Source organism: Colobus angolensis, unplaced genomic scaffold (genome assembly GCF_000951035.1).
Source record: "Colobus angolensis palliatus isolate OR3802 unplaced genomic scaffold, Cang.pa_1.0 Scaffold3, whole genome shotgun sequence".
Classification (NCBI taxonomy): Eukaryota; Metazoa; Chordata; class Mammalia; order Primates; family Cercopithecidae; genus Colobus; species Colobus angolensis.
In genome coordinates, this window is record NW_012116265.1 from 1,430,308 (window position 1) to 1,444,672 (window position 14,365).

Consider the following 14,365-nt stretch of genomic DNA (forward strand, 5'->3'; position numbering starts at 1 on the left):
GGAGAATGGCGTAAACCCGGGAGGCGGAGCTTGCAGTGAGCTGAGATCTGGCCACTGCACTCCAGCCTGGGCGACAGAGCAAGACTCCGTCTCAAAAAAATAAAAAATAAAAAAAATAAACTAGTGATACATGCAGCAACATGGATGAATCTCAAAATAATTATGCTGAAAGAATAACCCAGAAACAAAATACTACATGCTGTATGGTATCATTTATTAAAAGTCTAGAAAAGTGCAGATTCATCTGTAGTGATAAAAAGCAGATCCACCAGTGGTTGCCTGGGGATGAGAAGGCTAAGGAAGAGTGAGAGGGGAGGGTCATAGAGAGGCATGGGAAACGTGGCAGTGATTAATGTGTCACAGTGTTGGTTGTAGTAATGGTTTTATGGGAGTACAGTATACTAATGTCAAAACATTTCAAAGGCCAGGTGCAGTGGCTCATGTCTGGAATCCCAGCACTTTTGGATGCCACGGCAGGAGGATCGCTTGAGCTCAAGGAGTTCAGGACCAGCCTGGGCAATGTCACAAGACCCCATCTCTACAAAAAAATGAAAAAAAAAAAAGAAAAATTGGCTAGGCGTGGTGATACATGCATGTAGTCCGAGGTGCTAGGGAGGCTGAGGAGGGAGCCCAGAGGTCAAGCCTGCAGTGAGTCATGATCGCACCACTGCACTCCAGCTTGGGTGATAGAAGGAGATCCTGTCTCAAATTGTACACTTTAAATATGTGAAGTTTATTATATATCATTTATACCCCAATAAAGCTGTTTGTTTTTTATAAAAAGTAAATAAAAGCCAAAAAAGATATGTCAAGAAAGTATATTGAATTAAATCTGTAAGAGATAATTCAAAAACAAAAACCCTATTGTTATCTTTTAAGTCACCCAAATCAAATTTGGGAAAAGTCACCTACTTAGCTTCATCCTAAGTTGTTTCGTTCTTTCTTTCTCTCTTTCTGTCTTTCTGATGGATTCTTGCTCTGTCACCCAGGCTGGAGTGCAGTGGCGGGATCTCGGCTCACTGCAACCTCCACCACCCAGGTTCAAGCAGTTTTCCTGTCTCAGCCTCCTGAGTAGCTGGGACTACAGGTGTGCACCACTACACCCAGCTAATTTTTGTATTTTTAGTAAAGACAGGGTTTCTCCATGTTGGTCAGGCTGGTCTTGAACTCCTGACCTCAGGTGATCCGTCCATCTCTGCCTCTCAAAGTGCTGGGAACACAGGCGTGAGCCACCATGCCCAGCCCTAAATTGGTTCTTCCTTAAAGTCCTTCCTGAGGAGCCAAGAGCGAGTTAAGGAGGTGTAATCTGGAAGCTTGCAGTGAAGGCTAGCTGGGTGCAGTGGTTCATGCCTGTAATCCCAGCACTTTGGGAGGCTGAGGCAGGGAGATCACTGAGGCCAGGAGCTTGAGACCGGCTTGGACCAACACAGGGAAACCTTGTCTCTACCGAAAACAAATTTAAAAAGTGCAGCTTACAGCAGTAGAGGCTGATGCGAGTGGGAATCACCTCTAGGTAAAAACCAGGGTAGGGTACTGCTGAGATTATGTAACCTCTGGGTTTTATTTATGTGTTTTTGAAAATTATGATCCAGTATTTTTTACTTTTTTTGCATAAAGTAAGCACTGAATTTTTAAGGTCTGTAGACTTAGATTTCAGAAGTACCCTTGTATTAATTTGCAAATAAATGTCTATCTTATTATTTTGAGAGATTTAAAAAATTTTAGTTCTTCAAAATTGAATTTTCACATTTTGAATTACATTATCTTTGACAAATACAGAAGATGTTGGCCGGGCGCTGTGGCTCATGCCTGTAATCCCAGCACTTTGGGAGGCCGAGGTGGATGGATCACCTGAGGTCAAGAGTTCAAGATCAGCTTTGCCAACATGGTGAAACCCCATCTCTACTAAAAATACAAAATTAGCTGGGTGTGGTCACGCATGCCTGTAATCCCAGCTACTTGGAAGGCTGAGGCAGGAGAATTGCTTGAACCGGGGAGGTGGAGGTTTTAGTGAGCCGAGAGCACGCCATTACACTCCATCTTGAGCAGTAAGAGTGAAACTCTATCTTTAAAAAAAAAAAAAAACAAATACAGAAGATGTCAAATTTTGGTTTATTTTATTTTCTTTGGTTCTAATTTATATTTTTGTTTAAAACTATATTTTTCTCGATAGACTCTGAGGTCCCTGTATAATAAAAAAGAAGGCTGGAAAAAGTATTAACATTGTCAAAATCCAGGAAAATAGTTGGTCATGATATTGACAGTAACTTTAAACACTTTTTGTATCTTGTGGGTTAAATTAGGATTACTATGTGGTAGTGATAAATGATGTTAATTAGGGCCGAGTGCAGTAGTTAACACCTGTAATTCCAGCACGTAGGGAGACTGAGGTGGGAGGATGTCTTGAGCCAGGAGTTTGAGACCAGCCTGTACAACATAGTGTGAGACCCCCATCTCTACAAAAAAAATTAGAAAATTCGTCAAGCATCTTGGTGCACACCTGTAGTCCTAGCTATTTGGGAGGATGAAGTGAGAGAATCACTTAAGCCCAGGTGTTCGAGGCTGCAGTGAGTTATGATTGCACCTCTGCACTCCAGCCTAGATGACCATCTCTTTAAAAAAAAAAGTGTTTATATGTTATATCTGATAGTGTTTTTTAAAAACATTTTTAAATTATAGAGGGTCTCACTATGTTGCCCAGGCTGGTCTCAAATTCCTGGGCTCAAGCAATCCTCCCACGTTAGCCTCCCAAAGTGTTCGGATTATAGGCATGAGCTGCCATGCCCACCTAATTTAGTGATTTTTAGAAACTGAGTTGGTAATTATAAATTATCTTCCTGGAACTTCTGACTTTCCCACAATTGGAATCTTTTGACAAAAATTATCAGTAATGGGAAAACTTGGAATAGTTGTCATTTTTCCTCCCATCAGTATGATAGATGCGATTAGAGTTATGTTGGACTGATACTTTGAAAAAAGATTTAACTATAGCTATTAATAAAGACATTTCAACTACTGACTATCCATTTTTATTCTTTTGGGAGGGTTTAATGTGTATAGTTGAAAGCAAAGTGTTGTTTTTAAAAAACTATTTAACAGGGCCGGGCGCCGTGGCTCACGCCTGTGATCCCAACACTCTGGGAGGCCAAGGCGGGTGGATCACAAGGTCAGGAGATCAAGACCATCCTGGCTAACACGGTGAAACCCCATCTCTACTAAAAATACAAAAAATTAGCCGGGTGTGGTGGTGTGCGCGTATCGTCCTAGCTACTCGGGAGGCTGAGGCAGGAGGATGGCGTGAACCCGGGAGGCGGAGCTTGCAGTGAGCCGAGATCGCGCCACTGTACTCCACCCTGGGCAACAGAGCGAGACTCTGTCTAAAAAAAAAAAAAAAAAAGTATTTAACAGAGGCCGGGTGCAGTGGCTGGCTCATGTTTGTAATCCCAGAACTTTGGGAGGCCGAGGCGGGAGGATCATTTGAGGTCAGGAGTTTGAGACCAGCCTGGTCAATGTGGCAAATGTGCTGTCTCTAACTAAAAATACAAAAATTAGCTGGTGTGGTGGCGCGGGCGTGTAGTCCCAGCTTCTTGGGAGGCTGAGGCAGGAGAATTGCTTGAACCTGAGAGACGGAGGTTGCCAAGTGATCTGAGATCATGCCACTGCACTCCAGCCTGGGTGACAGAGTGAGACTCTTCTCAAAAAAAAAAAAAAAAGTAATAGTGATAAATCTGCAGTATTCTCTTTTAAGATCATATTATTCAGTCAGAGGAAAGAGCTCAACTTGAAATATTTCCAGAGTTTAAACAATCTTACTAAGCTTTGATGGGTTATATCTATTCTTAACATGTGAAACTACTTTATTACCTATAATATGCACTAACTTAAATATTGACATTTTTTTTCCAGTGGTTTAACTTGAATTCTCTCTTGACGGGTCCAGAATTAATATCAGATACATATCTTGCACTTTTCTTGGCTCAATTACAACAGGAAGGTAAGTAAAGGCTGAAAATTTTGTAATGTCATCTTTCGAAGTAGTTAAATAAACAGGCGCATTAGATGACAGTGTGACAATACTGTTTTTCTGGCAGTGGTGGTGAAACAATCTTCAGGTTTGACGTGGTGATAGGCTGTGATTTGGGTGACGCTGTTCCATTAGAGTTCTCACTGGCACCTGGCCCTCCCTCTTCTGAGGATGATGCTTTCTTTGCAGCCCTTCTAAGTAATGGTTTTTTCTTTTATACATCACATACCACACGGCTGAGAGGAAGGATAGATATTTTTCTTTTTTTTTTTCTTTTTTTTGAGACAGAGTCTTGCTCTGTCTCCCAGGCTGGAGTGCAGTGGCGCGATCTCGGCTCACTGCAAGCTCCGCCTCCCGGGTTTACGCCATTCTCCTGCCTCAGCCTCCCAAGTAACTGGGACTACAGGCGCCCGCCACCTCGCCTGGCTAGTTTTTTGTATTTTTTAGTAGAGACGGGGTTTCGCCATGTTAGCCAGGATGGTCTCAATCTCCTGACCTCGTGATCCGCCCATCTCGGCCTCCCAAAGTGCTGGGATTACAGGCTTGAGCCACCACGACCAGCCGATATTTTTCTTCTTTGCCTCTTCTAGGCCACTATTCTTCCCTATAAACTCCAGTTTCTTTGAAATACATGCCCCTAAGGGCCGGTTGTGGTGGCTTTCGCCTGTAATCCCAGCACTTTGGGAGGCCGAGGCGGGCAGATTACAAGGTCAGGAGATCAAAACCATCCTGGCTAATACAGGGAAACCCCGTGTCTACTAAAAATAACAAAAAATTAGCCAGTTGTGGTGGTGGACACCTGTAGTCCCAGCTACTCGGGAGGCTGAGGCAGGAGAATGGCGTAACCCAGGAGGTGGATCTTGCAGTGAGCTGAGATCGCACCACTGCCCTCCAGCCTGGGCGACAGAGCGAGACTCCATCTCAAAAAAAAAAAAAAGAAAGAAAAAAGAAAGAAATACATGCCCCTAGATTAAACTATCCCTTGCCCTTTTGCACTCATCCAAAAGTCTCTTTTCACCAGTGATTTTAGGATCTGACTCATTGTGTTTTTCTCTACTTCAACTCCTTTTATCATTCTTAATGATTTCTGTATTGCTAATCAATCCAGTAATCCAGTACCTGCTTCTTGGTTTCAAAATCACTCACTCTTGCTTAGCTATTACCAATAATCATAACCACTGTCAAATCTCAATTGCAAGCATATTACTCTTTAACTACCACCTCCTATCCTTAAACCATGTTTTGTCTGTTTTTTTTTATTCCAGCCATTCTTTAAACCCTACCGTGGGGCCCAGGCATTTCCTTTATATGCATTCTTCCTTTCTTCTACTGCTTATTTTCTGTAATCCATTGTTATATCACTCCATTGCATTCTTCAGCTTGTTTCCCCCTTCTCTCCCTCGATCATACTTGAATGACAAAAATCTCAATCCTGGTTAAAACCAAATCTTGGCCTTGTCCATTCCTGTACCAGAGTAGCAGGATATGGCTAAAAAATTACATAAAACATGATGATTGGTTTTACTTTTTTCTTAAATGATCTATCCATCCATTCACCCATCCATCGGTCTATCAAAGTGACTAGGCCTTTCTGAAGCCCAGGCTGGAGTGCAGCGGCATGATCACAGCTCATTTTAGCCCCACATTCCTGGGCTCAAGTGATCCTCTTGCCTCAGCCTGTTGAGTAGCTGGGACTACAGGCTTGTGCTGCCACACCTAGCTAAGGTTTTGCTTTAAATTTATTTTAATCACAAAATTCAGATGAGCCTTTAGTGCTGCCTGATATTTCTATTATGTTTTCTTAGTAAATCCCTGTACCACTCTCCAAGATGTTTATAAAAAATCATGTACCACTCTCCAGATGTTTACAAAAAATCATGTGCCACTCTCCAGATGTTTATAAAAAATCATGTACCACTCTCCAGATGTTTATAAAAAATCATGTGACACTCTCCAAGGTGACTAATTTCACAGCTTCTGTCTTCAAACCTTTAACCACTTTCCTCTCCCTTCCTTACACACCTTGCGTATGGCCTTCCATTACATTCTGCTGAGAACATAGAAGCAATTAAAATTATGTTCTTATCTTTCTACCAGCAGGTGTATCAATTTGCTTATATCTTCACCTGTGCTTTGAGACTATTAAAATAGATGAATGGTCCTCTACCTCTAGTGAAGACCAGTCCCTCACTTGTGGGCTGGATCCCAGCTCCTCTCACCTACTCAAGATGTTCCTGCTTTCATCTCTCCACTCTCTATCAGTTCCCCCCCCCCTTTTTTTTTTTGGTAATATACCTATAAGCAGAAAAATAAGCTTTTTATCTCCATTGATTAAAAAGAAAAATCCTCTCTTAATTCCATGAAACTCCAGCTGCCTCGCCATTTTTATTTTTTCCTTAAGATTATCTCTAGTGTGCCTTCTCCTTTTCTTGAACTCCGCCTCCTGGGTTCAAGCAATTCTTCTGCCTCAACCTCCCAAGTAGCTGGGATTACAGGTGCGTGCCACCATGACTGGATAATTTGTTTTTTTTTTTTTTTTTGAGATGGAGTTTCCCTTTTGTTGCACAGGCTGGAGTGCAATGGCATGATCTCGGCTCACTGCAAGTTCTGCCTCCCAGGTTCAAGTGATTTGCCTCAGCCTCCCGAGTAGCTGGGTTTACAGGCATGAGCCACCACGCCTGGCTAATTTTGTATTTTTAGTAGAGACGGAAGGGGTTTCTCTATGTTGGTTAGGCTGGTCTCGAACTCCTGACCTCAGGTGATCTGCCATCTCAGCCTCCCAAAGTGCTGGGATTACAGGCATGAGCCACTCACTGCGCCTGGCCCCTGGCTAAATTTTTTTTTATTTTTATATTTTTAGTAGAGACAGGGTTTCACCATATTGGCCAGGTTGGTCTCGAATTCCTGGCCTCAGGTGCCACCTGCCTCGGCCTCCTGAAGTGCTGGGATTACAGATATGAGCTACTGTGCCTAGCCATCTTTTAGTAATGGTATTTAGAGATCACAATTTGAGTGCGGGCATGCTTATTGCTACTAGGTTTGTTATGTAGTTATTGTGAATCCACATTTAGGAATATAGAGTTTTTAATTCTTTGATTTTAGTTACTTGTATCTTTTTTCTTTTATAGTTAAAACCTTGGTTCCTAATGATATCCCTTCTTAAAAACCCTGTCTGCCCTTGATCTCCAGCCCACCATGCTGTGGTTTTCCTAACTTGTTGCCTGCATCTTTCAGATCCCTTTCATGGATCTTAAGTATCATCTCTAAATAAGATCTGTGTGTCAGTAATTACCAAACTTTTATCTTCAATCTTGACATCTACCCTGAACACCTAGCTTTGACTAACTCCTAGCTTTGGCATCTCCACTTTGAAGTCCAAAAAACATTTCAAACTGAACATGTCTATGAAAGACTTATTTTTTTTTTTCTATCCATGCTATCCATCAGGTTTTCCATTTCCATAAGGGTGACTCTTCTTGTACTTTGGTTCCTATATATTATACTGATAGAGCCACTCAGAGTGCTTCTTAACCAGTGTAATGCCTGTTATGTCCCACCCTCACTCCTTGTCTTTCAGTGGCTTCCCAGCACACTTAGAATAAAATTTGAAGTCTCAGGCTGAGCGTGGTGGCTCATGCCTGTAATCCCAGCACTTTGGGAGGATGAGGGGCAGATCACTTGAGGTCAGGAGTTTGAGAGCAGCCTAGCCAACATGGTGAAACCCTGTCTCTACCAAAAAAATACAAAAATTAACTAGGCGTGGTGTTATGCACCTGTAGTCCCAGCTACTCGGGAGGTTGAGATAGGAGAATCACTTGAACCCAGGAGGCAGAGGTTACAGTGAGCCAAGATCATACCACTGTACTCCAACCTGGGTGACAGAAGGAGACTCTCAAAAAAAAAAAAAAAAAAAAAATTGAAAAGTAAAATAAAATCTGAAGTCTTGAATAAAACCCAAGATCTTTACCATGACCCCTGAACAGGGCAGAGTATCCATTCTTCAGACACTCTTCATAGAATACCATGGTGAGCTGGCATATTTACTGTATGACATAGAAACAGTTTTACTGGCAGAAAACACATTAAACCATTTGAACTCTGAATACAGTTGTCCTCATAAAAAATGTTCATTGTACTGTTTTGAGGTTTTCCATTAATAGTTCTTATAATCTTTGTCCCATTATGTGTTAATTCTAACAAAGGATATCCAATAACAAACACCAGAGTTTAAGAAAAATGTGCCAGGCGCGGTGGCTCACACATGTAATCCCAGCACTTTGGGAGGCTGAGGTGGGCAGATCACCTGAGGTCAGGAGTTTGAGACCAGCCTGGCCAACATGGTGAAACCCCGTCTCTCCTGAAAATACAAACATCAACCAGGCGTGGTGGCGGGTGCCTGTAATCCCAGCTACTCAGGAGGCTGAGGCAGGAGAATCGCTTGAACCTCCTAGGAGGCAGAGGTTGCAATGAGCTGAGATTGCACCACTGCACTTCAGCCTGGGTGACAGAGTGAGACTCCATCTCAAAATAAAAAAAAAAAAAAAATTAATGATAGAAAAACTTAAATCAATTAGATTGCTTTAGGTATAGCCCACCCTTAGTTTTTGTGTGTAGCATCTAGCTTGGGGAAACCCTGGATTTCTGGAATCATATTTATACACAGCCACACTAGACTAATGTAATTCTTTTGGATGCAAACCACACATTTGACACCTTAAATAGCTTTTAGGTATTTGGCTTCCCAGCTCCTATTTTTAGTTACAAGGGGTGTACATGTGTGGGTCAGCGTAGGGGTAGCTCTTTCCACAGATGATTAGTTTTAGCCGTGTTACTAGTTATTGCATACATTATCTGACTGTGTCCTCAAAACAGCCCTGTGAGTAAGTATATTAGTCAGGGATCTCTAGAGGGACAGAACTAATAAGATAGATGTATATATGAAGGGTAATGTACTAAGGAATATTGACTCATATGATCACAAGGTGAAGTCCCACAATAGGCTGTCTGCAAGCTGAGGAACCAGGAAGCCTGTCCAAGTCCCAAAACCTCAAAAGTAGGGAAGCTGACAGTGCAGCCCTTCAGTCTGTGGCCAAAGGCCCAAGAGCCCCTGGCAAACCACTGGTGTAAGTTCAAAAGTCCAAAAGATGAAGAACTTGGAGTCTGATGTTTGAGGGCAGGAAGCATCCAGCATGGGAGAAAGGTGAAGGCTCAGCAAGTCTGGTCCTTTCACGCTCTTATTTCTGCCTGATATATTCTAGCCGAGCTGGCAGCTGATTTGATGGTGACCACCCAGATTGAGGGTGGGTCTACCTCTCCCAGTTCACTGGCTTAAATGTTAATCTCCTTTGGAAACACCCTCACAGACACACCCAGAAACAATAATTTGTAGCCTTCAATCCAATCAAGTTGATAATATTAACCATCACAGGAAGGTACCAGTATCATTATGTTTAACAGTAGAAACCAAGACAAATGCAGCAGGAAGTGGGAGAACTGGGATCAGATGCAGGCAGTCTGATTCTAAATCAGTTGCTCTTACCCACTCCTTTACTCTCTCTGATACCAGTAAGTGAGTAGCCTGCTCAGTCAAGTGCTATATTAGTAGGGCCCTTTACAGACATTTACTTGGCACAGTCACTCAGTGAGACGGCTATTCCAGTCTTACAATGGAGAAAGTGAGGCTCAGAGACTTGAACTTATCCTAGATGACTTTACTAGTAAGTATAAGAATCATTATTTGAACTAAAATCTTTCTGAATCCTCAGCTTGTATTTTTTTCCAGTGTACTGTGCTGCCTCTTTATCTACTAGCATTTTACATCAATTTTGAATCTCTTTACTAGCTGTTTAGGTTGATTTTTGCCTTTTTGTTTTAGGTTATTCTATATTTGTTGTTAAGGGTGACCTGCCAGATTGCGAAGCTGACCAACTCCTGCAGATGATCAGGGTCCAACAGATGCACCGACCAAAACTTATTGGAGAAGAATTAGCACAACTGAAAGAGCAAAGGTAAAAATGAGGCCTGCAGTATGGAACATATGATGGTATTTCATTATGAGAAATTACATTTTCATGCTTACATGGAATATGTGGTCCTTGTGTTGTTGGCACCTCTATTTTGGACCTTACATTTTAGTGAAGTTTATTAGTTCGAACTTGAATCAACTCTTTGAAATGCTTAAATACATTAACTAAGTTAGCAGGTATGGTGTATTCCTAGCACTTCAGGAGGCTGAGGCAGGCTGATTGCTTCAACCCAGGAGTTCGAGACCAGCCTGGGCAACATGGCAAAACCTCACCTCTACAAATAGTACAAAAATTAGCCAGACGTGGTGGTGTATGCCTGTAGTCCCAGCTACTTGGGAGGCAGAGGAGGAAGGATCACCCAAAACTGGGGAGGTCGAGACTACAGTGAGTCACAATCACACCACCGCACTCCAGCCTGGGCAAGAGAGTCAGACCCTGTCTCAAAAAAAAAAAAAGAAAAGGAAAAAAAAACTTAGTTGGATTCAAATTACAACACAGTCATCATATTACTAGAGCTTATTTGCCAGAAAACGTTTTAAGTTTTGGCTTACGTAAAGCCTTTACATTACAAATGCCTTTATGTTATGTCTAAAATAGAAGATTGGTTGCAGTTATTACCAGTGCTTTTGTTCTTTAGAGTCCATAAAACAGACCTGGAACGAGTGTTAGAAGCAAATGATGGCTCAGGAATGTTAGACGAAGATGAGGATTTGCAGAGGGCTCTGGCACTAAGTCGCCAAGAAATTGACATGGAAGATGAGGAAGCAGATCTCCGCAGGGCTATTCAGCTAAGTATGCAAGGTAAAGACATTCTGATGTGTGTTGTATTCATTGCTGAAGAATTGATTCCAATTATTCTTAGGTTTCCTGGAAGTTAATGTACTCTTAGAAGTGTTTTGACAATTACTGCAGAAGCAATAGCTATATAGTGGGCTTTCCCTTTAGATTTCTTATAATGGAAATAACTTTTTACAACCTATATTTTATTAGGAGTAGTTATATTTTTACTCCTGGTTATTTATTTGGTTTCAACACTGTACTAACACAGTAGTCAACTGTGGTGTTAATCTTTGTGGGTATCAGTTGACCCTTACCCAAATCAGCTCTTTCATAAATGTATGTTATTAGACACTATGGAAGGGCCTGGACAGGGAATATAAACTGATTTTACAAAAAGCCAACATTTATTGGCTATGCAACTTAAACCTTAAGCCCACTTTGGTGGGCCCAGTTTTTTAGTGATATAAACTATCAATTTCAAAAGCGAAAACATAGCCCCTAGACAGTCTAGGCAAAGAAAAGTGTTAAGACATAGCTCGAAGTTGCTTAATTAAAAGTTTGAAGTGGGTTTTTTGTTTTATTTTTCTCTAACTTATGTGTATTTGCTTCTACTTTCTAATGGAATTATTTATCAATTGATTTCCTTAGATATCTAGATAAAATTGAGATTCCATTAATGGGAAGATTATTTTTATCCTGAACTTTTCTTGCCTCTAGGCACGCCTCTGTGTACTCCATATGGTGTGCAATCCCATTTTTGATTAATAGAGTCCTGCTGGATTAGCAGGGACAGAAATCAACTTTAGATTTCTTTTTTTTTTTTAATTAATCCCATTTTTGATTAATAGAATGCAACTGGATTAGCAGGGACAGAAATCAGCTTTAGATTTCTCTCTTTTTTTTTAATTAATCCCATTTTTGATTAATAGAGTGCAGCTGGATTAGCAGGAACAGAAATCAGCTTTAGATTTCTTTTTTTTTTTTAATTAAGAGTCTCACTGTTGCCCAGCCTGGAGTGCAACGATCTTGGCTCACTGCAACTTCTGCCTTCCGGGTTCAAGTGATTCTCCTGCCTCAGCCTCTTGAGTAACTGGGACTACAAGCACCTACCACCATGCCTGGCTAATTTTTTGTACTTTTAGTAGAGATAGGGTTTTGCCCTGTTGGCCGGGCTGGTCTTGAACTCCTCACCTCAGGTGATCCACCTGCCTTGGCCTCCCAAAGTGTTGGGAGTACATGTGTGAGCCACTGCGCCCAGCCAGAAGAGTAGAATATTCTTCAAGAAAAAAGGTTTTAAAAGCTTACTCAAATGAGTATAAACAAATGTATTGTTGCTTGAATTGGTAAATACAGTGATTGGTTTTTGTTCTGTTATGTTTTGTTTTCAGGTAGTTCCAGAAATATATCTCAAGATATTCCACAGACATCAGGTACAAATCTTACTTCAGAAGAGCTTCGGAAGAGACGAGAAGCCTACTTTGAAAAGTAAAGTAGTTGGTACAAATTAAAGTAGCACGTTTAATATTTGCTTTGGCTATTTTGTCTGTTTGTAAATGGTTACTGCCTGAATCCTATGAATATTTGAATGCATATTTAAAAAATTTACAGCAAATAGGACAGGCACGGTGGCTTATGCCTGTGATCCTAGCACTTTGGGAAGCCAAGGTGGGCAGATTGCCTAAGGTCAGGAGTTCGTGACCAGCCCAGGCAACACAGTAAAACTCCATCTTTACTAAAAAATATAAAAAAATTAGCCAGGCGTGGCAGTGTGCACCTGTAGTCCCAGCTGCTTGGGAGGCTGAGCCAAGAGAATTGCTTGAACCCAGCAGGTGGGGGTTGCAGTGAGCCGAGATCGCACCACTGCACTCCAGACTGGTTGATACAGTGACACTGTCTCCAAAAATATATGTATGTATATATAAATAAAAATAAAAATTTACAGCAAATAACATGAAGCAAAATGTAGTTTTAATGAAAAACTTTGCCTCAATACTGGATACATTTTTGAAACTGAGTGAAGGAAACCTTGTACAATTTCATTTATTAAAAGAAAAATGAAATTAGGACAAGGCAAGAAGAATACCTATTGATCCTTTGGATGTGCTTCTTGCTTACCTGATTAACCCTGCAAAATTTCTTTACCAATCAGTAAGAAAAACAGCTTTTGAGGTATGGGAGCACATTCCCAAATAGACGTGGGTAGTTCATTTAGCACTCATGGCTGCTGCAGGGGGTCCTGTAGGCCTGTTAGCATCAGGAGAATGGATGCAAACCATAAATCTGGATCAACTCCTAAAACTTTACCTTGTGCCCAGCTTGTAAGTGCTTGCTAAATAGGAATTCCACTGTATGAAAATACATTCTTTTCAAATAACTATCATTCAGACTTTTGTCCCCCACTTTTTTTAAAAGAAAAATAAAAGGCTGGGTGCAGTGGCTTACGCCTGTAATCCCACCATTTTGGGAGGCCAAGGCGGGTTTTTGGGAGTGAGTTTTTGGGAGGCAGGAGAATCGCTTGAACTCGGGAGGTGGAGGTTGTGGTGAGCCGAGATCGCCCCATTGCTCTCTAGCCTGGGCAACAAGAGTGAAACTCTGTCTTCAAAAAAAAACCAAAACAAAAATTAGCCGGGCGTGGTGGTGGGTGTCTATAATCCCAGCTACTCGGGAGGCTGAGGCAGGAGAATCGCTTGAATCCGGGAGGCGGAAGTTGCAGTGAGCTGAGATTGCGCCACTGCACTCCAGCCTGGGGACAAGAGCGAGACTTCGTCTCAAAAAAAAAGAAAAAGAAAACTCCATGTTAAAAATTACAGGATAAATAATCAGACCCGCTGATCCTAGGTCAGAAAACGAAAGACTCATAGCTGAATCTGACCTGCCATTGCTGTATTTCATCCATTCTAAGATGCACATAGTTTCACATTTCAATGTCTCTGAAATTGAGAAGCATCTTACAATCATAATTGACAGTATGTTAGCAGCACCTAAAAATATTGACTCATTTTACATTTGATGGTATAATGAAGAAAATACTTACCTTTTTTTCTGTTTTGTTTTTAAGTCACAACTCAGAAGTAGATGAAGGAAAATTCTGATCAGCTGACATCCTCTTAATGTGAGATATTTCTAGTCTTTATTCAGCATAGATTAATGGCTAATTATATGTTAAATTTCAAAGTAGTGCTTATTAGTGCTTTTTACTTTTAAGTTTCAAAATTAACTTTTTTATTATAATAAACTCCAAATTTATACAAAAGTAGAAAAACTAGCATAATGAACTCCTGTTTATCACCCAGATTCAACAAATACTAGCACACAGCCAATCCTGCCTTTTTTTTTTTTTTTTTTTTGAGGTGGAGTCTTGCTCTGTTGCCCAGGCTGGAGTGCAGTGGCACAATTTCTGCTCACTGCAACCTCTGCCTCCTGGGTTCAAGCAATTCTCCCACTTCAGCCTCCCACGTAGCTGGGATTACAGGTGCACACCACCATGCCCAGCTAATTCTTATATTTTTAGTAGACACAGGGTTTCACCATGTTG

General features: G+C 41.2%; 1 protein-coding gene across 8 annotated transcripts in view; it reads left to right on the forward strand.

Moving 5' to 3' along the window:
• ATXN3 (ataxin 3) overlaps window positions 1–13,942 on the forward strand; it is a 28,039-nt gene extending 14,097 nt beyond the window's left edge. For 2 of the 8 annotated variants that reach the window (XM_011949394.1, XM_011949399.1), the window contains 5 exons: window positions 3,907–3,994; window positions 9,900–10,032; window positions 10,688–10,851; window positions 12,219–12,315; window positions 13,889–13,942. In XM_011949394.1, coding sequence (XP_011804784.1) covers window positions 3,907–3,994; window positions 9,900–10,032; window positions 10,688–10,851; window positions 12,219–12,315; window positions 13,889–13,922 — 516 coding nt within the window. In that variant the 3' untranslated portion in view covers window positions 13,923–13,942. Of the gene's footprint in view, window positions 1–2,181; window positions 2,551–3,906; window positions 3,995–9,658; window positions 9,742–9,899; window positions 10,033–10,687; window positions 10,852–12,218; window positions 12,339–13,888 lie in introns of those variants that run through there. The other 6 variants (XM_011949398.1, XM_011949397.1, XR_001002594.1 and 3 more) reach the window with 5 other exon arrangements.
• The last annotated feature ends 423 nt before the right edge of the window (window positions 13,943–14,365 follow it).